The sequence below is a fragment of the Caenorhabditis elegans genome, chromosome V, assembly GCF_000002985.6.
Source record: "Caenorhabditis elegans chromosome V".
Taxonomy (NCBI): Eukaryota; Metazoa; Nematoda; class Chromadorea; order Rhabditida; family Rhabditidae; genus Caenorhabditis; species Caenorhabditis elegans.
The window spans coordinates 6,716,592-6,738,183 of NC_003283.11; the positions used below are offsets into that span (position 1 = coordinate 6,716,592).

General features: G+C 33.8%; 5 protein-coding genes and 1 non-coding gene across 7 annotated transcripts; 2 read left to right on the plus strand and 4 right to left on the minus strand.

Moving 5' to 3' along the window:
- Window positions 1-213: 213 nt before the first annotated feature.
- srg-30 (Serpentine receptor class gamma-30) lies at window positions 214-1,741 on the minus strand. Its single transcript, NM_072301.5, has 5 exons — window positions 1,527-1,741; window positions 1,261-1,476; window positions 724-867; window positions 403-677; window positions 214-348 (listed from the first exon to the last, which is right to left on the minus strand). Exons 1-5 carry the CDS (start codon window positions 1,704-1,706, stop codon window positions 264-266), a joined length of 900 nt encoding a protein of 299 aa, NP_504702.3. The 5' UTR covers window positions 1,707-1,741; the 3' UTR covers window positions 214-263.
- A 1,989-nt stretch (window positions 1,742-3,730) lies between these two features.
- On the minus strand, window positions 3,731-5,887 carry ZC487.2 (G_PROTEIN_RECEP_F1_2 domain-containing protein; the record flags this gene model as incomplete). The annotated part of the gene is made up of 6 exons (NM_001359778.2): window positions 3,731-3,963; window positions 4,011-4,125; window positions 4,591-4,745; window positions 4,798-4,927; window positions 4,975-5,116; window positions 5,583-5,887. The coding sequence occupies 6 exons, from the start codon at window positions 5,885-5,887 to the stop codon at window positions 3,806-3,808; spliced, it is 1,005 nt and encodes a 334-aa protein (NP_001346719.1). The 3' UTR covers window positions 3,731-3,805.
- Window positions 5,888-10,930: 5,043 nt separating this feature from the next.
- ZC487.1 (ATP-grasp domain-containing protein) lies at window positions 10,931-13,635 on the plus strand. 2 transcript variants are annotated; one of them, NM_001047741.6, is made up of 9 exons: window positions 10,931-11,077; window positions 11,247-11,385; window positions 11,929-12,250; window positions 12,358-12,456; window positions 12,511-12,613; window positions 12,661-12,794; window positions 12,842-13,042; window positions 13,091-13,179; window positions 13,230-13,634. In NM_001047741.6, exons 2-9 carry the CDS (start codon window positions 11,249-11,251, stop codon window positions 13,489-13,491), a joined length of 1,347 nt encoding a protein of 448 aa, NP_001041206.2. In that variant the 5' UTR covers window positions 10,931-11,077; window positions 11,247-11,248; the 3' UTR covers window positions 13,492-13,634. The 2 variants fall into 2 exon arrangements, with proteins under 2 accessions (NP_001041206.2, NP_001041205.2); NM_001047740.6 differs by lacking the exon at window positions 10,931-11,077 and having other exon boundaries at window positions 12,505-12,613; window positions 13,230-13,635.
- grl-9 (Ground-like domain-containing protein) lies at window positions 13,625-15,103 on the minus strand (the record flags this gene model as incomplete). Its single annotated transcript, NM_072305.6, has 5 exons — window positions 13,625-14,004; window positions 14,114-14,271; window positions 14,318-14,628; window positions 14,679-14,800; window positions 15,013-15,103. 5 exons carry the CDS (start codon window positions 15,101-15,103, stop codon window positions 13,730-13,732), a joined length of 957 nt encoding a protein of 318 aa, NP_504706.1. The 3' UTR covers window positions 13,625-13,729.
- ZC487.8 lies at window positions 15,003-15,274 on the plus strand. The gene has a single exon (NR_068956.1). It is a non-coding gene; the product is annotated as an Unclassified non-coding RNA ZC487.8 (non-coding RNA).
- grl-8 (Ground-like domain-containing protein) lies at window positions 15,240-16,504 on the minus strand. The gene is made up of 3 exons (NM_072306.2): window positions 16,381-16,504; window positions 16,076-16,321; window positions 15,240-15,644 (listed from the first exon to the last, which is right to left on the minus strand). Exons 1-3 carry the CDS (start codon window positions 16,483-16,485, stop codon window positions 15,357-15,359), a joined length of 639 nt encoding a protein of 212 aa, NP_504707.1. The 5' UTR covers window positions 16,486-16,504; the 3' UTR covers window positions 15,240-15,356.
- Window positions 16,505-21,592: the final 5,088 nt, after the last annotated feature.

A 21,592-nucleotide genomic window follows, 5' to 3' on the forward strand; every position in this document is an offset into this window, starting at 1 on the left:
ATAAAAAAATAATCTGAATTGTTGATAGCTCTCATTATTTGTCTAGACGAAACTATGTTTTCCTATCTGAAAAACAAAAATTTAGTTCGCTGAGAATTATAACTAAACGTTGAATAGATCTCGGTAGTAATTTCCCACTTTGACATTTGGCGCAGGCTTCTGGACTTTTAGTTTCAGATTTCAGAATCTTAAAGTAAGTACAGAGAAAGGAAGTAGATTCAAAACATTTTTATTTCATAGCTTTGATTTTTTAAAATTTATTTTTACTTTGGAGAAGTTGGTCTAGTATCAACGGAGAAGACGTTGATTCGTAGTCTGACGTTCAAGCATAACATGATGACTGGAGGGCTGGAATTTCAAAAAATAATTGATTAAAATAAAGTTTTCCAGAAAAAAACCTACCAAACTAGAATGATATCAAATGCGAATGCAGTCAGGGCTTTCCAAAATTCAAGCATCTCTAAAGATGAAGCATGCGCTTTTTGACAGTAAATGTTCATCGAAAGAGCAAACACGTAGAAGATGCTCATCGCAAGAGCTGAGGCTGTCAGAGATTGTTCGGTGTGCTTATTTTCAGCATGTGTCCTTGAAATGCACAACATAGAGATCACGGAACATATGCATACAGTGACAATTGTTATGGAAGATATGATCACTGAGAACTGAGAGACTGTTATCTGAAATCATTTTCATTTTGGGGCGCATCTATGAATTTCGTCTTACCCAGTGATACTCCATCATAGTCTCATGAATAAATCCTCCCTGAAATGGAACAAATCGACTATCCGAAAGAAACGCTGTCCAGACGCCAAGCAATGGGCATAGAATGCAGAAAACAATCACATGAGGAATGATACAACTTTGAATCTGAAAATTTCCTGTGTGAACAGCTGCAATTGTGTATAATGGTGTTCATAAATAACTAAAACTAGTTAAAGATTTACTGAACATATAGAATTGCGCTGAAAATTCAATAGCCAAAAATTTTGATTCAAAATAAAGTAGAATGAAAGAATTGTTTAGAAACTTCGATGAAAAGATTTTCACATCAAGAAAATTTTAAACTTTCAAAAGTATTTGTGTTATTAAAAAAAAATCTGATACCAGCCGTTCGCACGCGCTTAAGCACATGCTCGAATTGGCTCTCTTCAAACAGAAGAAAAATTCTAAAATTTCTGAGCCTCTCTTCTGGGGCGTATTTTCAAAAATTGGTACAAATCATATTCGAAGCCTACTAAAAAGAACTTTAAGCCCGCTCACCGTTCCAAACGACTTCACACAAATCACATTATTTGCCCTGTTAACCACCATAAAACAGAATATGAGACTTTTCACGAACTGCAAGTATTGCTCGATAAACAGAATGGAAATTAATTGTGATGGTTCTGGAAATTCTTGCAAGACCCATTGGCAGAGTGGCGGAATGTAGTTGAATACTCTGATAAGTACAAGGTCCAACAAAATAATTAGAACACTCTAAAAAAATAAAAAAAATTTGATTTGAACAAACAAAATTCGAAACTTACCAATATGGAATCTACGTAGTATAGCTTTAAAAACGGGTATTTCGAATACACTGACCACTTTTTATGCAGGACTTTAATTACAGCAAAGTGAAAGCCGAGTCCGACAATGAAATAAACGAATTGAATTCCATATTTCAATAGTTCCAATTTCGTATTGAAGCCTGGGTGACATTTCAGCATAGCTTGACTTCTGAAAGCGAAGTCAGACAGAAGCTGAAAATTGGTATTTTTTTTGGCTTTCAAGAAAACTAAAACTACTTAATAATCAAGAAAAGAAAGCAAACAGAGAAACCGAAGAAAATAAATAAGACGAAAATATAAAACAGCTATCGGAAAACCAAAACAGAAACGTAGTAAGAAGCCGTTTTGAGAGATTGAGAACACATCATATCCGGTCACAATGGCTTCTTTGAAAAACCGATCCTGAAGAAGGAGGGGAGAGAATTTGAAAAGGTTTAATCAGGCAACGAAGTGTGCAGTGGGAATTGAAATTTTGAAATGAAAAGACTCGCCGATTTCATTTTATATACACTTTGAAATCACCTGATTAGAGGAATGTATACAACTAATAGTAATCATAATTATGTTCATTTGAATATAAAAATTGAGAGTTATAGTTTGGCGACTGAACTTAATCATGTCAACGTTCTCGTGTGTATTAAGCTTCAGTTTAGAAATACTGCAAATAGTCTCAAACTCTGAAATACTAAAAGAATACGAAAAAAAAAATCAATTTTTAAAAACCTTGTTTCAATTTTGACTTATTTCCTGTTTGAAAGTATTCTAAAATGAAAATTTTTTTTTTTTTTTTTTTTTTTTTTCCTAAAACTAATCAGTTTTTTTTAAAGCTTGTACCTCATTGGTTTAACTGTGGGCGGAACGAATCGCTAATTGGTCCTGCATTTCCTATTTTGGAGGAAGTCAAAAGCTGGAGACTGCGATTTTTAAGAGATAAGTTTTTTTTTCTAGTTTTTTGTATTTTTATTTAGTGGTATCTCAGACTTTCAGTCTATTTTGAGTTATTTTTGAGTGTTTTAAAACAATATTGTTGGGAAGTCACGTGAACGTCCTGTGTGGCACTAACGTGTTCGCCCGGACGTGAAGATCTTATCACAACATGCCACATATCATTATTCAACTTGATGACAAATCAGCTCTTGCTTCTCTCGAGTATCTAATATACTCTTCTATCCTGCACACCTGCTTACTACAATATTGCTAATCTATTCTACAATAAACTCTCTTCTTGATACATTCAATACTTTTTTTGGGCTTTCATCTGTGTAACATTATTGTAAAAATCAAGTTTTAATTTTAAAAACTTGAGAACTCAAACCTTTAAGAAATCATTAAACTTTTTAAACTTTTTTCTTTAGCATTTTCAGCAGGCGACTTCGTGCCATTTTTCACGTGCCACGACCTTTCAGCCTGTCAAATACATCTGAAACATCGTATGTTAGAAGTTATTTAAAAAATATATGAAGTCGATCTTTCAAGTGGTATTTATTTCATAAAATGGGGACATTTTAAAAATCGCAAGATTTAATTTCTGAGATTTGTCTCATAAAAGAATAACCAAAAAAAATTACGTAGCAAAATGGGCAGGTGAAAAGTGAATTTTAGAGGAGTTTAAAATCAAAATATAATGTTTTTTTGTTACTCCATATACCGTATATCTTCTATTAATATGGCCTCCCTATTAGACTTGCACTCCCTATTAGTATTGCCCCTCGGAGACTTCCGAAAATTAGTATGGCACTCCCTATTAGTGTTGCACTCCCTAATAGTCTTGCGTTTACTTCTTTGGTGCAAACCCTCTTTAGTAATTTAAAGATTTTTATATCACTTATTGCTTATTTTGCAACAGTTTTTCACAACAGTTCTACGAGATTAAATGTTTTTGAACTTATATGTTACAATTAAAATCAAGTTATCTGAATTTTCACATAAGATTCGAGCTTTTTCAGAAAAAAAACTAGTAAGCTCAAAGCCAGAAAAATGTTCTGAAAATTAGTATTGCACTCCCTATTAGTCTTGCACTCCCTATTAGTATTGCAAGCGGGAAGACCATCGAAAAATAGTATTGCAGCCATATTGATAGAAGAAATACGGTATATTAAAAATGTATTCACGACCGTATTACCTGCCATTTTTTTATTGTCTAAGTAATAAATACATGAACATAAAATTTCAAAGAAACAAATATTTATTTTCAAAAAACAAGTTCCCGTAACAAAATGATCAATATAATTAACAACAAAAACATATGAAAAATTGAACTACTGCGTGCTTTTCATAAGAACTATTGTCACTGTAGCCACTTTTGGCTGATTGACTTTTAAGCAAGGCAAAAACTTGAAGAGAACGACAGTGGCAAGACGAACTTTTGAATTGAAAATGAGTAGAATAAGTGGGTTAAGTCCCATGTCAATAACACCTGAGAAATAGAGAAAAAATCACATGAATAAGGAGATATTAACAAACCAATGATATTCATTGCTATGATTGCAAGTGTACTTCCATTTCCAACTTTTGGAACAATGTAAAATAAAAAAGATGCAAGGTACTGAACAAGGCAAACAAGAAGATATTGAAACGCCTGAAAAAACTTGAAATTCAAAAATTTTGTGTTGTGATATCCAGGTGCAAAAAAATTATGTTCTAAAATTTATGATTGGGCATTATTGATTTTTTGGAACTGAAAAACATGCCTTTTAAAAGATAGAATTTTTAAAATTTCTAAATGTTTTTTTTTTAATTTTGCAAAACTTTAGAAATGCATCTGGTTTGCAACCTTCACATATTTTAAAACAGTCGTCCAAGAAGAAACTTCATGAATCAGAAGAAATACGCTGAGACTCTACAATTGACCTAAAATCGGCAGTTTAATAATAAAATTTGATAAATAACGTTTCAGGTTAATAATGAATCTCAAATAATTTATTCCTCTCAATTTTTTTCTGCAAAATTGAGAGAAAAAATATCCAAATTTTTTAATGGGAACAAAAAAACTGTTTCAACCAATCTTCCATTTTAGCCAATTTGAAATATCTTTACTACTTACCAGTTTGATATCAAAAGCAGTGAACCTTCTCGACTTCCCTCCACCTTTTGATTTTTTCCAAAAGATATCAACAATCATAATCCCATACATGAAGCACATCATAATTGGAAGAACTTGTCCGGCGTAAAAGTTCACACCAATGAAACTGACTCCAACTGGAAATTTGAAGAAAAAATGAATATTTGATTTTCAATTTACAATTCTTACACCAAACATTGCAGTTTGAGCAGTTATATGTGTAACCGATGGACCACCTATTGAAACGTTTTATACATCCATGCCACGTGGTATCAATTACTACGTATATTGATAGAATCCACGGAAGATACAAAGTAACCTATAAAACCAAAACTTGAATTTCCACCGACTTTTATATGAACCTACGAATTGTACTGTTTTCAGGTGATGCCTGAATATATCAAATACGATACATAAGCGGTAAATGGAAAATCCAAAGTTTGCCAAAAGGTACGCAATGAAACTCAATGTATTTGGAAGTGATAATATAATCATGAGATAGTCATCTCTGCAAAAAGAAAAAAAATGTGTGACCTTCTAATAATTTTCTAATAAGATGTTCAGTAAATCGTAAGAAATTCCAAGAATTGAAAAAAATTATATGAGAGTATATTTTCAAGAATTATGTTCTGATTTGATCCAAAACCGAGAAAGAAACTAGCTAATATCAATGTTTCTGAAACGAACTAAAAATTTATATCTAGTACATTTTTTAGAAAAGGTGTGTTTGACTATGAAAGCTGCATTGTAGCTAGCTAATTTAGTAAAATACTTTAATTTTGGCTAAAGAAAAAACAGAACCCAACAATTTGCGTTCACATGCACATAGATCGAGGGTTTGCGAAAACTTGAAATTTTCCGCACACGCAATACATTTTTGAAGGAAACGAGGTTCAAAACTAATGACTATTTCTTTAAAATGTCTGTAATTTTACAATTTCCTTCAAACAAATTACCAGTCTCCTAGCACTCACTTTAAATATGGGCAGAAACTGAAAGAACATGGAATTGATACAAAAAAGTTGACACTTGTATAAACTGTTCCGGCAGTAATCATACTGAACACAAATTGAATAAATATCTGTCTACGGAAAGAGCTCCATTCATTGATAATCGCGGTAATAACTGTTACATTCAAAAAATTTGAAATCAGGGAAAATACGAGAATAGTTGCTCCTATGATCGTCCGATTTGTCTGCTCAATCATTTTTGAAGAGTTTGCAAAGCAGACTGACGCCTGATCGGATAGAAGCAGTAATGAAGAGGTGGAGTCTGACATCTGCAAGTAGACACATTGATACGAATATTTGTACTTTTGACGTTGGAGGTATTCTTTGAAAACATCTTATAGTCCTCGAGAACACACAAAATATGATATTCGAAAAATTACATAATTAAAATTCTCAACTTCTATTGAAAATATTAAAGGCAAAGAGTAAAGCTTAAAATTTGATTCGAAAACATTATATGTGCCATTTTAAGATCTCGCATTGCACACGCCCATGGTCTTCAGTGTGAACCGCCCAAAATAGGTTGCATATATCTTTTTTGTTGTGCTTCATTTCCTTTTTTAGAGAAGGGAGCACAACAACGCCAAAAACCGATGAGCTACATGTATAACTGAACTTTACTTATTATTTTTAGAGAAAATTTGATCCCAAATAATTCTAATTAGCAATGGTTTTTTACTTCTTGGTCAACATTTAAAAATTGATAATAAACTTTTTCAAAACATGCAGCTGGGAAAGATCTTGGGGAAGCTGTGGATAATTCGGGAAGGTAGAGTTGTAAAAAATATTGGTACATTGGTCAAGACGAGTGGGACTTACGGGGCTTTGTTAGTGAAAAACAGTTTAGAAAGCACATGTTATTGTTTAGTTCAACACATGTTCGAAATCGACGTCCATTTTCTTTTTTATTGATTAGAAACAAAAAATCTACTCTTACTGAAACTACCTGCAATGTATTGAAATTCATCAAATTTTTTCAATTTTTTACATATTCTGAAAACACACGAACTCGTTCCAAAAAGAAAGTCTCATGGAGCAGATGTAAAACTAAAACTAGAAATCATTTTATTGTGAACCGTACGCTGAGTAACCCCATGTTTCTAAAACATATATCAGATCTGGAATAACGAGAGGTCTGACAACTGATGATTGCAACATAACCTACCCACATAACATTATTTCCAGAAAGTGGCTCAATTCCCCCACGTGCGTCTACCTGCCTGACTCATAAATAATGAAAATTGTTGAAATTAAAATTACCCCCGCACCTTATTTGAAAAAAATGAATTTGTTTGAACTTTAAAAAACCGGAAAGATAAAACTAGAGGAAATGGGAAAGGAAGAGTTAAAAGATGCTCAGAATCAAATAACCATCCGTTTTCTGCAATCAGTGGCTTTTCAAGTTTGAACGCAAAGAACTCGATAAAAAATATTGAAAAACTGAAAATTTTTGTTGAAAACGAGACAATTTTCCTTACTTGAGATTTTATTTCATGTACATATATTGGTCAATGCAATAGAATTGCTGTGAATAACGACATGACAAGCTTATCATAAATCAGGCTAATGCAGATCAGGAAATAAGAGTTAAGTGCCTGAAAAATAGATGGAATTGACCTCTAAATTTCTATTATTATTTGTAAACTTTTTCAGACTAAAGTACAAATTACTGACCAAAACTTAAGTAAAAAGAACTCTAGAAAATTATTTATTTTTTTTTTGTATTTATTTTAGTTGCAAAATTCTCAACGTTAACGGATTTTAGTCTTCAAAATTAGTCTTCTTTTCGAAAGCTTATGCACGTCATTTTTTTCAAAACGCATTTTTACACAAAGCACACAAAAATAATTTTTAACAGTCTGCAAATAACATTGAGCATAACGTATGAAAATCTTAATTTTTTATTTCAGAAAATAAACTAACCTGTCTACCAAAAGTTAATAAAGACATCATTTCTAACTTAAAATGCCCATTAACTATTATTTCAGTACGCAGAATAGAATGAAATAATTATTTTTATCAAAATTGGAACTCATTCCAGAAAATATTATTGATGGTTTTTCGAATAATCAAACGATATTTTCCGGCAAATAGCAAAATTGGAAATTTGGCTATTGCTGGTTTGCCAAATTTTACCAAAAAAGTTCGGCAGATTGTACTGTTGAACACCGTTTATGAATGCTCCTAGAATTATCAGTAACTGTAAAGAAATTCTATGAAACATCTGAATAAAACAGGAAAATTCGAAAAATAAATAGTTTCAAAGTTTTTTTTTCTCATAAATAATTCTTTTTAAAAATTTTGGCATATTGATTTCTGACAAAAAAAAAGAAAATTGGGAAATTTGCCGAAAATAAAAAATTCCTTTTATTTGAAGAGAATTAGAAAAAAGTAATTTCTGAGAATTTTTTGACGTGTTCATTGAAAAACAAGTACACAAAACGAACGTCAGGGGATCCTATTTTTTCGACAATTACTTTTGAGAATATTCACGCCCATTTTTTGCAAATCTGTCTTGTTTGAAATGCCAACTCTGAAGCGTATGACATCCCAAGTGCGGTTTTATTATTTTAATTTCAATTATGAGAGAAATTGATCAATTTCGAAAAATTATGTCCAGTTATTGAAACATGATGGAATTCGTGGATACATGGTTTGGAAAACCAATGTAACATTGAAAATAGATACCAGATGGTGCTGAATCAATTCTGGTTTTCGAATAACTTCCCAATTTCTGCGTTCAATTGTTAAAGTGACCAGCATCATTTTTTTTTGCTTTACAGCTTTAATGAAAAATTATCAGTGTTAATTAATGTCAAGAGTATTGCACCTGCCCTTATTCTACCCCCACTTTCCGTTTAAAGTCCAATGTTTTATCTCATGTCAGTCAGAGTTCCGATTGTTGATGTGACATGCATTCGATTCCAACTCCTTTTCTACATTTTTTGATGTGTCCACCCATAAATACTCAATATCCCACCCATCATTTTCATTCTTTGTCTGACTCCAGACTCTTTGCTCAAACGTCTACACACATCCGCTTCCTCGTTTCCTCCTCCTTCACATATTTCACTCAGTGGCTTGTTTATTGAACTTTCAGGCTCCGTTGCTCATCCGTTGCATCTGCACATCTCCGGGGCACCCGCGGCTCGCCTCAATATCTTTTCGAGTTTATGGCGCTCGTTTTCGGGCCTATTCCACCGAAAACGAGTGAGTGGTGGGAGCACAGAAAGTGACACAGAATTTCAATTGTCTTCTTCCTTCCGTTTCTTTTCGTTCTCTTTTTACTTTTTTCTGTTGAACCGAAAAAGAAGTTCTCACGAAACAATGAAAAAGTAAGAGAGAGAGAGAGAGAGAGAGAGAGAGAGAGAGAGAGAGAGAGAGAGAGAGAGAGAGAGAGAGAGAGAGAGAGAGAGAGAGAGAGAGAGAGAGAGAGACAATATTTTGACAAATGCGATATGCGTTCGTTTGTCAAAAAGTAAAAAGTTTCCTTGGTACATTCCACGTTTTTTTTAAAGTTGACTTGACTTACTCTTATTTTCTTCAGTCTGCTCAAAAGATCAATACGTTAAAAACTTTCAATTTTGAAAATCCATTGGTTTTTTGCTTGAAAAATATTTACTGAAATCACCTGTCCTGATTACAAAGTCACACTTTTTATCAGGTGGATTTTTTTGAATATGATGCAGCCTACAATTTTATCTTTTAAAATTTTGATCTATCCTATACCCTCCAAAATAAAAACTGCAAGACCAATCAGTGGCTCGCTCCACCCACATTTCAACCAATCTGTGCGGAGTTCGAAGACGCTGATTGATTTGTGAGTGGACTTGACTTTCTATTTTGGAGAATTTTCAAACAGCGAAGTATTCTAAGTTACAAGCTAGATGGAGATTAATACAAAGTTGATAAGTAGGCTCGTTTCGACGAGATAGGCACACACAGCTGAGGAACTTGTTCCCACATAGTTTTGAAGTTTAATCTGTCTTAAAGGTGATTTCTTTAATTTTTTTTTTGATTTTCTTAGTTTTTGAACACTAAATTTTTGAATTTTCGATTTTGAAAATGAAATCATGAGTAATCAGAATCTCGTGATGCGAGTAATATTGTTTAGCAAAACAAGTATTCAATATGACATCAATTGATGCTTGACCTCATCTCTGTTTCTTATTCATTCAAATCCAATCCATGTCAATCAACTCCCTTCCAGACTATTGCACGTCTTCCTCTTCTTCTCACATTCTTGATCCCATTATCCCTAACGAGTCCCTTGAGCCGAGTCAAGTCAACCGGATTTCACATCATTCCGCGTTTGGAAGACTCCAATAATCAACTAATCCGTTCGGCGGGTACAAGTCAATGCTCTAATGAAATATTGTTGTTCCAAGTGAATTCCACCCGTTCTAGTCCCCCCACACACACATCTCTCCGGAGACCACTTCATTATTTGTCGCTCGTCCATCTCGTCTCATTTTGCTTATTTTCTCCGATTCTCTGACGCTCTAGAATTTGTATTATATTTTCACAAACTTCTCAAAATATTTTGTTAAATAAGTTCTCACTTTTTTGATGGATTGGGAGTGCTTATCATTTCCTAGTCTAGATAATACGATGCCCATCAATCCGGAAAACAAGACGACTCCAAATCCCTTAGAGATTTATTTATTTCTTATTTATCCGTCAGTTAGATAGATAGAAAAAATACAACCAGCTGTATTCGAATTTGTTTTTGAAATTTTCATTTTCACAAGGTTTTCTTTCAAGGATAAACGTGAGAATTTCATAAACCCCTAAGCCTGACCTATTTTTTCCATTGATAAAAATCGTTCAGCCGGTGGGGAATCAACAAAAAAACTATGAAAGTTCCATTTTATTTTTCGGCTTGAAAATTTATTTCCAATCAATTTTATGCGGTGAAGTTCCAATTTGATGCCAATTTCTCAAATGTAAAAAAAAAACTTTAAAAAAATACAATACAGAAGACCCATAAACTTTGAAACTTTAGGCAAATCTCTGTAACTTTGAGTTGTGAATTTTTAATATTCTACCAATCACTACTTCGTCACTGATAGTGAGAAATTTGAAAATGAGATCGACAACGTACGTAATCAGCTGTCACATTGAGAATATAATAACCAAAAAGGGTGATAAACCAGTTCTAGTTTTTCTCTCATTTTCTCTTATTTTTTTGTCTAGTTGCACAACAGACCTCCCGTCGTTTCGACTCTAGTTAATACTCAATTAACCAGACCCCCTTCCTCCTTCTTTTACTCCTTTCTTAGCTTTTCCTTCTATTCACTTCATTTTCAACGGCTTTAGTATATAAAAAGTACAAAGTGCGTTGTCAGGAAGACAACAAGAATGCTCACACCTGCTCATGAGGGAGCAAAACATCTTCTCGTTTCCCGGTTTTCTATTTATAATTTATGGGAGACGAAGAGATGTCGCGGAAAAAAAACGTACGTTTTTCGTTTTTGCAATGCAAAAAATAATCGAGACTCGTCTATCCCCCCACTCGTTTTCGTTTTTCTTTTCCTCTATATTTTCCATTTATTTCCTTAATTAAAGTCAAACGTTGTTGCGTTTTCTGACCTTCTTTCCATTTTACCCTTTTCATCTATTTTTCAGGAATGACAACGGTGGTTTCTGAACATGTGATTATAATTGTTTTGTGGAAGTATCGACTAAGTTTGTATCGTTGGAAACGGAGAGATGACGTTAAAATTATCGTAGTAGCACCTCCAAGGATGCTCGTGGATGAGACAAAGTGAGTTTTTTGTTTGTTTTAGAAATTTTCTTTTCATAACATTTATAGGATATGAAACCTTATTTCAAAATTGCCGGTTTAAAGATAATTTCTTAAATTTTGAGTTTTAATTTATTCAGTATTTGTTTCTTTGTTTCTTTTAGTAGAAAATTTTCAGTTTTTTCAAGTTTGGAAAAGCAAAATGAAATTGAAAAGGTAAATAGCGAACTGTTTCAAATAATTGATTTTTTTTTTCAAAGGAACTGTAGTTATATTTTGACTCGTAAGTCACAAATTGTTTCCAAAAACACACTGGACGAGTCATCAGAATTACACGTGTTCAAGGCCCCATCTGTTTTGCAGTTTGCCGATTTTTAGTCTATGAACCAAACGAGTATGAAAAACAAACACATAAGAATCCAAATGTTGGATTATGTCAGTCAGATCTATTGGATTTTTCTCATTTTTCTTCGCTTGAGATAAATATTTACTCGATTAACAAGATTCTAGAACCACTAGTTTTTGTACCAGTACTCCAATCCCCTACGTACAAAATAATTCCAGTGTTGATGTCTACTACCAAGTGGAGCCTCCAATTCGCGATCATGATCATTGTCTTTTGATGCATAAGGTCCGAGAGTTGTGCTCAATCTTTTCATCGAAGAACCCTAAGCTTGTCGTGTTCGAGAGATCCTTACAAAAACCGATTGCACAAATTCGAAGAGATATGGAAGTGGATGGATTTAAACCCGAGCAGCTTTTACATTTTATTCATGCGGAAGAAGCAATTACAATGAGAAACGGATTAGCAGCGATTAGTTTGAGGCAGTGCTCTTTATCGGGAACACCTCAACCTGACTCTTGGGCTGAGGCAGTCAGGAATCAGGTATCTGGGGTTTTAAAGAAATGATTACCATATAAAAAACTTTTTTTAGTATGCCTTAAAAATTATCCCTATTCTTATTAAAAAAAACAACCTAAACGTACTTTCAGATTGGTGGATTTCCTGCAGTTGTTCGCCCACTCCGTCATCATTGCGCCCATTCTGTTGGCTTTATTCGAAACGAGAATGAGTTCAAAAACTGGTTTAGAGTCAGTTTGCTATCAGTTTTTAAAAATTTTAATCATATTGAGATTTAGTTTCAGCGAAACTCGAGTGTTCACAGAAACGAACACTATGTTGTACAGGAATATGTGGATGATGGGCATGAGTTTAGCGCAGTCTGTTCATCTTCAGACGGGATTCTAGGTAAGAACAGGGTTGAACAACAACAAACAACGAATTGCAATTTTCAGGTTGCATATCAGCTATCGAAACACATCGATCGGTTTTGGAATGTATACAGAATCAGCAGCCATATGCTTTGGAATACCTTTCAGCAAATCAGACTAGGGATATTTTTCCAGGTTTGGAATCGTTTTGCATTCAAGTAAGTTTGGCAAAACCTTGATTAAGTTTTAAAAATTACAATTTCAGGTAATCAAAAGTGTCTTCCCCACATCATATCTTGGATTGATATTCATTCGTGGTTACTACAAAGATCACAACGAAATTTTCTTTCTCGGATTTGGACTTGAGCCTGACAGTGAAACAGCCAGACATCTCTATGCTCTTCCACAAAGTAGTCCATGGGAAGTTATGACTCTGACTGCTCAACTGGGTCCTCAACCTGAAGATGTGAGTTGTGCCATGTGAAAATAATCACAAAATGCATAAACTATTCAGGTGGATAACATCGACAAAAATTACCACCTGGTAATTAATTTTCCATCTGCCGAGGGTGTTTTGATACATCAGACCAGTATTCTGAAAAGGCACGTTTTTTACTTTTGGAATATAAATGTTACGAAAGAAATTTTTCCAGAGAAAGCAATATGCGGGTATCTTGGAAAAGTGCGGAAAGTGCTGAAATGAAGGACAGTGATCATTTAGATGACAATGTTTTGCAAGTATTTCTATGGAATTCAAATCGATCTCAACTTCTTTCCAACTGCAATGACATCATCCACTCAACTGACATCACCATTGACCGCAATGCTTTGAATGAGCGACACAGTTTGTGTCGGAAAAATGTTGCCAAGTTGACATCGAAAGAACTTGTCAGAAGCTGTACTACTGCTGACTAGCTTTTTGATTTTTTGTGTAGAATTTCCTGTGGTATTGCTCAATAAGTTTATACAAACCCTTGATTCAAATGTGATTTTTAATGCGATCTGCTTTTGTTTAACAGATCTCTCTATATTTTATTGAGTATAAAAATCATAACGATGTGATTTATTGCACGGAAATAATATTGAAAATAATATTGAAAATAATTGAAAATAATTGAAAATACATAAATTAATTGAAGCAACAAATAAAACATTATTGAATAAGTGAATGGAGGAAAGCGAAGCAGGTGACATCGTCATTTCCAGATTCACAGAACAATTGGGTGTTAGCCAGATAGGAGAAATCATGGGCAGAGCAGATGACATCGAACAGTCCTCCGATCTCTTCAGCAGCTGCTTTCTGGATCTTTCTCTTCGAAGTCGATGGATTGTCATCAACGTTTTGTTCAATAATTTTACGAAGACGATCATCATTGCATTTCTCACTGAGTGGAGGAGCCTGTCGACGAACCGGTTTACGGTAACCACCTGGAAAATCAATAAGTTATGTAAAAAATAATCAACATTTTTACAAATTCATGTTTTATACTCATACTCACAATCTGTTCGCGTTTGCTACATAAAATAGGACACTCACTATTCGGTTCAGACTCAAATACTCGCTCAATCTTGTTTTGAAGGATTGGTGGTGGTGGTGCATCTGTGGCTTTTTGAGTAGTTGCTGGCTCTTCTGTTTGTGCTTGAATCGGTTGTGGCTCATTGACAACGGCTTCTGGATTTTCAAGCTCAACATATCTGAAACATATCTATATGTAAATTGAAATACAAATTATTTGATTACGTTTCACTTGGAAGAGTGGATGGCCGAAGAGTTGTTGCATCTTGGAGTGGAAGTTGAACCTGTTGCTGTTGCAGTTGTGGCGGTGGTGGTGGTGGCGGCGGTGGTGGAGAAGGTGGAGGTGGGGGAGCTTCAATATATTGAGGTCCCTGATTCTGATACTGAACAGGTGGTGGAGGTTGGACTGGATTGTTGATTCCGACAAGTGTTTCTTGTCCGTTGGTTGGGGGAGCGACTGCAGGTGGGAGAAGTGGAGGACCAGCCATTCCAGGTGGAGATCCTGGCAGAGGTGCAAGTGTGAATGGTGCGAGAGTCTGAAAATAAGATGAGTTAATTTTAGGCGAGTGAACACACAAAAGTTTACTTGGAATTGTTGTGGAGCAAGTGTAGGGAGTGTTGGTAGACCTCCGAACATGTTACATCCTTGCTGGGGAGGGCATGGGGCCTGTGGTGGGCAGTTGAAATTGATTGGTGAAGGGCATTGCACTGAAAAATAAATTTTCGAGATTAATCAAATAAGTTGAAATAACATTCAACATTAGCGAGGTTTCTCTAAATGTTCCAAGGTTTGATTTTTCAAAGATAATATTGTTGGAATTTTCATTGTTACCCTGAACATTATTCTGGAAATCGGTTAGAGGGATAGAACTTAATAAAATAACTTCAGAGAATACAAAATTTGAAATCTAAAAACCTACTTCCAACTTGTCCATTCGGGCAGTGACACATTGGCGGTGAGGCCTGCGTAAAAGCCAGGAGAGCGGCAACAAGAAGCCAACTCCTCGTCATGTTAATATCTCGATAACTATGCCAACTGCCCACTTGATATACCCCATCCTTAAAACCGACTGGTTACGAAACTACCAGTTTTATCGTTATCATGCCGTCGCGTCTCCCCGCGCTGGTTTTCTTAATGTAACATATTGGTGACGCAAAGTTGCTAATTTGTTTATATATCGGGGCGAAAAATAAATGATAAAAGAAGATACTCGATTCGGAAGAAAAGTGACCAGTTACGGAGATAGGGGGACGCGGGAAGGATTTATCGGTTTTTCTTCGACTCGGCTTCATCTTTCTCTCGAGTATTTTTGTTTTTAATTAGTTCATCTTTGATGTCAATGAAATCGTTTTTCGAACCATCATCCGTCTGGGGTCCGGGTTTGTAAGCAAGACAAGTGACATCGTTCATAGTTACTTCACAATATGAGGCCGCTTCCACATAATATGAAAAGTGACCTCTTGCACAGATCACATCAAAATTTGCACCGAAATCTCGAGTCGCTCGCTCAGAAATCACCATTTTTGAGGTGCTTAAACTTGGAGTCATGGCCTGGAAAATTTGTTGTTAAGGTCTTTGGAATATTTTAAAAAAATTAAAAAAGAACTTTAAAGTTTAAAATTGAAACTATGTTTCTTGAATACTTTCAGATTTCAGTTCAAAATTTAATTGAAAGTTCGGCACCACTTGTCACCCAACTTTTTCCACTTCTCCTAACTATCAGCAACTCTATTTTAGAGAGATAAGAGGGTGTTTAAAAAAAGTATAAATTTTAAAATGCATTTTTGAAAGTATAATCCAAACCAATCATACAAAAGCAAAATAGAAAACAATATTCAAAAGAGTCTTGAGTTTTTCTATTTGCAAAAAATGTAAAAATACAGTTTTCATAGTCGGGAGTGATAATTGAAAGCTTTTCTCGGCTAATTTTTAGTTTATGAAGTCACACTTATACACCACCTAAATTTTGCGCCTATACTTACATCTTGCATGATCTGTTCCAATTTATCATCATTACATTTTTCACTCAAAACTTCAACTTCTCGAGTTCTAGACACTTTAGAAACTTTTGAATTGTGCGAATGCAATCTGACTCTATTTCTTGTAGGTTTTGGTTGTTCTTCTTCAGAATCCGATTCAGTCTTGGGCCTAAGCAGGTGATGTGCTGATGACGTCACCTCCATGGCGACTGTTCGTTTTTCAGATGTTAATGATGGTGATGCATCCACCTGAAATGGTATCGTTATTTAATCGGTTAAAAAACAGATAATAAATTCAGACAACTTACAGTCGGTGGCTCAGGCAGCGGATTTGGAGGGCTCGGAAGTGGAATGATGGCTGAGGAGGCAACAGAAATCAGAAGAAAACCGCGAAGTAAATAATAGTGACACATCGTTAGAATACACTGCAAATTTCATACGATGACTTCGTTTTTATACTCACTTTTTGAAATGAAGACATCAAATGAGACAAATGAAAACAAACGGAACAATATGCAAAAACAACATTTTTGTATGCTATTGGTTAGTTTTGCTAATTGCATTGGAATGCTGCGCGACGGTTTCAAATTTAATTAGGTGTGAACTTTTTGTTCGAAAAAAAATGGACAAACAAAAAACCTGAAGCACTTGTGGAATAATAATTTCTAAATTACTTTTTTTGCAAGTTTAAAGTAGTAAGTAAAAATGAACAAACAAGGTGAGAGAGTGCTAAAAGATTGAATTTCAATGGAGGGCAGAAGTTGATGCAGAAGAGGAAAAGACAAATAAGATGAGGCTCCGGCTGGCAATTACCATAATTATTTATTCTGATGAGCCACAAAAAGCGGAAAGAGAAGATTTTGTTGAATAGGTTATGAGTCTCTTTTTTCAAATTTTTTTAAAAAGTTTTCCACTTTTTTTCAAATTTCTAACTTTCAAAATGCAACAAAAACAAGACCAAAATTGCCAGAACATTAATAATTTAGATCAGCTTGTAATATTCTTTTGTTTCGATTCTCAGTTTTTTAACACTTTAAAGTTTGTCGCGGACACCCTCTAGAAAGAATCATAAAGAATGTGAAACAAATTTCATTGCAAAAAAGTGAAAACTGCCGTAGGCGATAATTTCAATAAAAGTGGCACGGAAAAAAATGCAGGTGAAAAAATTAAAGATAGATTAAAATGGATATAAAGAAAATGCGATAAATGAGTGATTTGTCATTCATGTTTTCAGGGATATTTACCAGATATTCGAGGAGCTTATGGTAGACGAAGAACGTAGTGACATTTTTTTATGATCTAGGCTTCTTAAATTGAAGTCTAATAGTGTATTACTCAGAATTCTGGGAGGTTTATGAACATAAAAATTGTTGGAAAATAAATGTAAAAATTGAAGTTTAATACAATAAAAGGAATTCATAACTTAAAAACAATCAAATTTTTTTTAATTTTTCAAAGAAATTATCGAAAAAAATTAAAGAAAAAAAAACAAAAAACTAGGTTTTCATAAAGAAGCTGATTTTTGAAATAAAAACAAAAAATTTCTAATTACACTACATATGAATTCTGAAATCAATTTTTCATTCTAACCAGTCAAAGTCTTCACCGTTTTTTATAACCTTTGAAATCAGACTACAATCGGGCAGGCTCAGGTTTTTTTTGTTAATTTTAATATTGTCCAAACTATTTTAATTGTTCAAGTAAAAAATTTAATGCAATTTTTCAAAAATTTGAATAAAACGTAACATAGTCATTGAATATGGGAGTAGACTATATGCTGGATCCATAGAAGAGACAGCTAAAAAATCTACTACGCGAGAAAAAAGTTTCACACAAAAGCCATGTAAAAAGTTTTGAGCGATTTGATCAAACGGCATACTACTGCACAATATTCGTGAGAGAATTGTTTTGTCTTGTGATACTTATGATATAGAAACATAGCTTATACACGTCGAAGACAAAAGAAAATAACCGGAGCCCAGACAAGTTCCTGTTTTTGTCTTTTTTCAGTTTCCGTACTTACTTTTTGAAAAAAGTTGCAATTTATTTTCAGATAAACGCTAGGTTTTCTTCTTCGCCACTTTGTTACTAATTAGTAAAAAAAAAGAAGCTGAATTTAGACATACTTTCAGTGAAAAATACATTTTTGAAATTTTTAATAAACACATTTTATGCAAAAACTACTACTTTTTGGATGCTGATTTGTTTGTTAAAGCAGTACAAAATGTGTATTAAAAATAGCATCAAAGGCAAAAGCAAACAATGAATTTTTGATTTAACATTTAAAATTTTCACAGAATCAGTTTGTGCATTAATTCATACTTAGAAAATTTGCTTTAATAAACTCTGAAGGATTCTTCTACATATGTTTTTGTTGGATTTTTTCTCACAAATTCAAATTTTATCTGTTTAATTTTACTGCAATTGCAATTGCACCTGAGAAATAGTTTTGATGATACTAAAGGGTTCCAAAATTTAGTGTCGTTGTTCCCTCCCCAGTCAGTATTTTTCACGAATTTTTTAATGCAAAATGAATTTGCTATTATACAAATTCATTATTCTCGTAAACCCCTTCCGGAAATAGAAACAATAATTCTTGCATTGAAATCAATCCAAACCAATGATCCTTCTCCATGTAATAAGTGTGACTAATGACATTTCGAGAAAGTATACCCCAAAAGATACTATCTGTGCATATTCTCGAATTAATGTCCTTCACTATCTTTCGTGTTCATCGTCAGCTTCTTCCCCCTCCTTCCTCTGCTTGTTCCCTTCTCGTCAGATACTCGAAATGGCATAATCTGCGAAATTTATGCAACGCGGGAGGGCGGTCCCTTCTTCTCCAGGGACAAAGTTGTGTTAACTTGGTCTCTCGAATTAGTTTGCATATGAACTTCAATTTTGTGGGTGGTACGTATTGCGTGAAGTAGATGTAATCCTGATTCATTTTTCATTGAAATGCTAGTTTTCGGATGCTCAAAGCTGTTTGATAGTTTTAAAATATAAAAAATTGTTTCCTTATCCTGTTCTACTCAGTGAGAATGTAGGGAAGTGTACAAAAAATTCCGAGAAGTAAGAAAACGCGAACAATTTTCACTCAATTTTATTATTTATTATTGTTGCAATTTGTTTCTAATTTAGTGATCCTGATTTTTTTTAAATTTTTTTAACACAGAGTTTGAAAATAACTTAAAATTTCAACGAGTTGAGGTAAAACATCTTTTAAAAAATTCGTTTTTTTCTAAATTTCAATTTTCAATGGTCTATTTGTCACAATTTGTTCCACTAATGACTCCACCCCCCACTTCCTCAAAAAAAAACCAATTCAATCACTTTTCATTTCGTGCCCTTTTGGTGATTCATTTCACAATTTGGTCGACGGTTACATAACTGTCACAATTGCATCCAACTAGAACATACGTTGAGACTGGGGGACAATCCCAACCAGTTTTTTGAACACAGGAGAGGCCCCTTCCAGTGCTGGTGGTAGTGGCGATGGCCTATTGTTTCAAATATCAAGTAGGAAACGACGACGTAGATGAAGCTTCATTTTATCTTTTACTGAAATCATGATGCAAGGGAAGGTCATGCTGCTTTTACCTTGCCAATTTGGAATTTGACCTTCGTTCATGCTTTTTTTTAAATATTTCCTCGTTTTGGTATTTAATCCATCAGGTTTTCGCCTTCCCATTGTTCTCTTCTTGCAATTAGTTACTTTGCTGACGTCATGAGTGTTAAATTGATTCAGAATTGTTTTTTGGTAAATGGCGGAACTTTTTATTAAAGAAGTATTAAATTTTGATCATTTATTGATTTTGAGAAGTAGAAGATTTTTGTGAAATTAAAACTTTTCGGAAGGCTGTCATGGTAGGAAAGCTCAAACGTTTCGGCCTGCCTTCCTACATGCTTGGAACTTTTTTTTCTGAATTTTGGTGAAGAATACAATTTTGGAAATCGCTCTTTTTTATTTGTTGGAAGTCATACTTAATAGTAAATTTATTTGTTCTTGTGGAATTTGGCAGCATCTAGATATGTTTTTCTATACACAAAAGTGCGTAATTTTTGTGCCTTCAGATTCATTTTCCGTTTTCGTAAAATGATTAAACACAAATTCATCTTTAGAGCCCCAAGAAGTTTCATTGAGATTTTCAAAATTCTAACTAATTTTGTAACTTTTAAACTTTTGCGAAACGCATACAAATAACCGGTTTTCTCTATTATTGTACAAAATTTTTATTTTTTTTACAAAATCACATCTATTCTGGATTACGTTTCACACTGACTGATGTAATCAACTAATCAGCTGTATAAAAAATAAGAGAGACAAAGATTGGCAAAGCAGAGATGCGAGGGAGTGATAAGCAGAGACATTTTGCCATACCATCATATTGTTTCGCAATTGTAAGTGAAAGTGCGCGAGGCAGGTTTACTTGCATGAAATACCTCTTTTTTCCATTCTCGTCAATATTAATGTCTCTCTTGTTCGTGAATGGTATAATGTACTCATTCCTATTATATTTTTCACTTCCTAGTTTTTTTCATGTTTTTAATTCTCATGTAATAGACTTTTCAGAGGGCTGGAATTTTCATTTTTGGTATAGCTATTATTATAAATCTAACAATGACCGTTTGCTGAGTGGCGCGTTATTTGGCAATCACCGGGTTTGTGGATATTTTGTGCCAATTTTAAGATCACTTTAATTCTGACATTTTCAGATAAAAAATTCTGGACCGTTATGGTTTCAGATATTTGAGCGAGACAATTCAATTTTCAGCAGAAATCCTTTATTTCACTTAATTTCAAAGAATTAAAGAAACTAAAGTTTTTGGAAATTCAAATTTTAGGAAATCTGCAAGTCTGACAATTGTTGCACAGTTGTGAGTTAAATGGGTACTTGTGTATTATTTCCCCTCATTTTTAAATATACATTTTTAAATAAAAACGTTTGGAGTTTTTGTATTTTTAGGCTTAGAAAATAACAAGTTCTAAGCCTAAAAAAGGAAAAGGGACACCACGTTTTATTAAAATGGATAATATTAAAAGGAGGGGAAATAATACACAAGTACCGTTAAATGTGATAAAATTATTTTTCAAAAGGATTTTCGAAAAATCCTTTTTCCACTTTTATTCTAAGTTGCTGGCATGTTTCTGATTTGGCCAATTGTTTTCTATTGATCAATGTTTTCACATTGTTTTCTTCATTTTTGTTACATCGAAATACCATTCTTGTCGCAAAAATCAACAAACAAACTATTACAACATCAAAGTTTCAGTTTAACTGACCAAAATGATCATATGATTTTTGTGGTGATCATAGGGGTAAAAATAGAAAATTCTAGTGCACTTCAGTTTAGACAATTGCAACAAAAGGGTTTACACTTTTGCATAACCCGATTGAAAATATGATTTTTTGAATATTCGCATATTGCAAAAAGACTGTAGGGGGAACTTGTTATGGCGCGTGCAAAATGAATATGCCATTTTGCTTTCGGAAAACCTAACTTTGAAAATATATATAA

Bases quoted from the DNA above. Each gene is read 5' to 3' on its own strand.
- ZC487.1 (NM_001047740.6), top strand. From the start codon at position 11,249: ATGACAACGGTGGTTTCTGAACATGTGATTATAATTGTTTTGTGGAAG. The intron at 12,251-12,357 runs GTATCTGGGGTT...ACGTACTTTCAG, and splicing joins CTGAGGCAGTCAGGAATCAG to ATTGGTGGATTTCCTGCAGT. The intron at 13,043-13,090 runs GTGAGTTGTGCC...TAAACTATTCAG, and splicing joins TGGGTCCTCAACCTGAAGAT to GTGGATAACATCGACAAAAA.
- srg-30 (NM_072301.5), bottom strand. From the start codon at position 1,706: ATGCTGAAATGTCACCCAGGCTTCAATACGAAATTGGAACTATTGAAA. The intron at 1,477-1,526 runs GTAAGTTTCGAA...TTATTTTTTTAG, and splicing joins ACTACGTAGATTCCATATTG to AGTGTTCTAATTATTTTGTT. The intron at 349-402 runs GTAGGTTTTTTT...TTGAAATTCCAG, and splicing joins TTTGATATCATTCTAGTTTG to CCCTCCAGTCATCATGTTAT.
- grl-8 (NM_072306.2), bottom strand. From the start codon at position 16,485: ATGTGTCACTATTATTTACTTCGCGGTTTTCTTCTGATTTCTGTTGCC. The intron at 16,322-16,380 runs GTAAGTTGTCTG...ATACCATTTCAG, and splicing joins CGCTGCCTGAGCCACCGACT to GTGGATGCATCACCATCATT. The intron at 15,645-16,075 runs GTAAGTATAGGC...CAAATTTTCCAG, and splicing joins TGGAACAGATCATGCAAGAT to GCCATGACTCCAAGTTTAAG.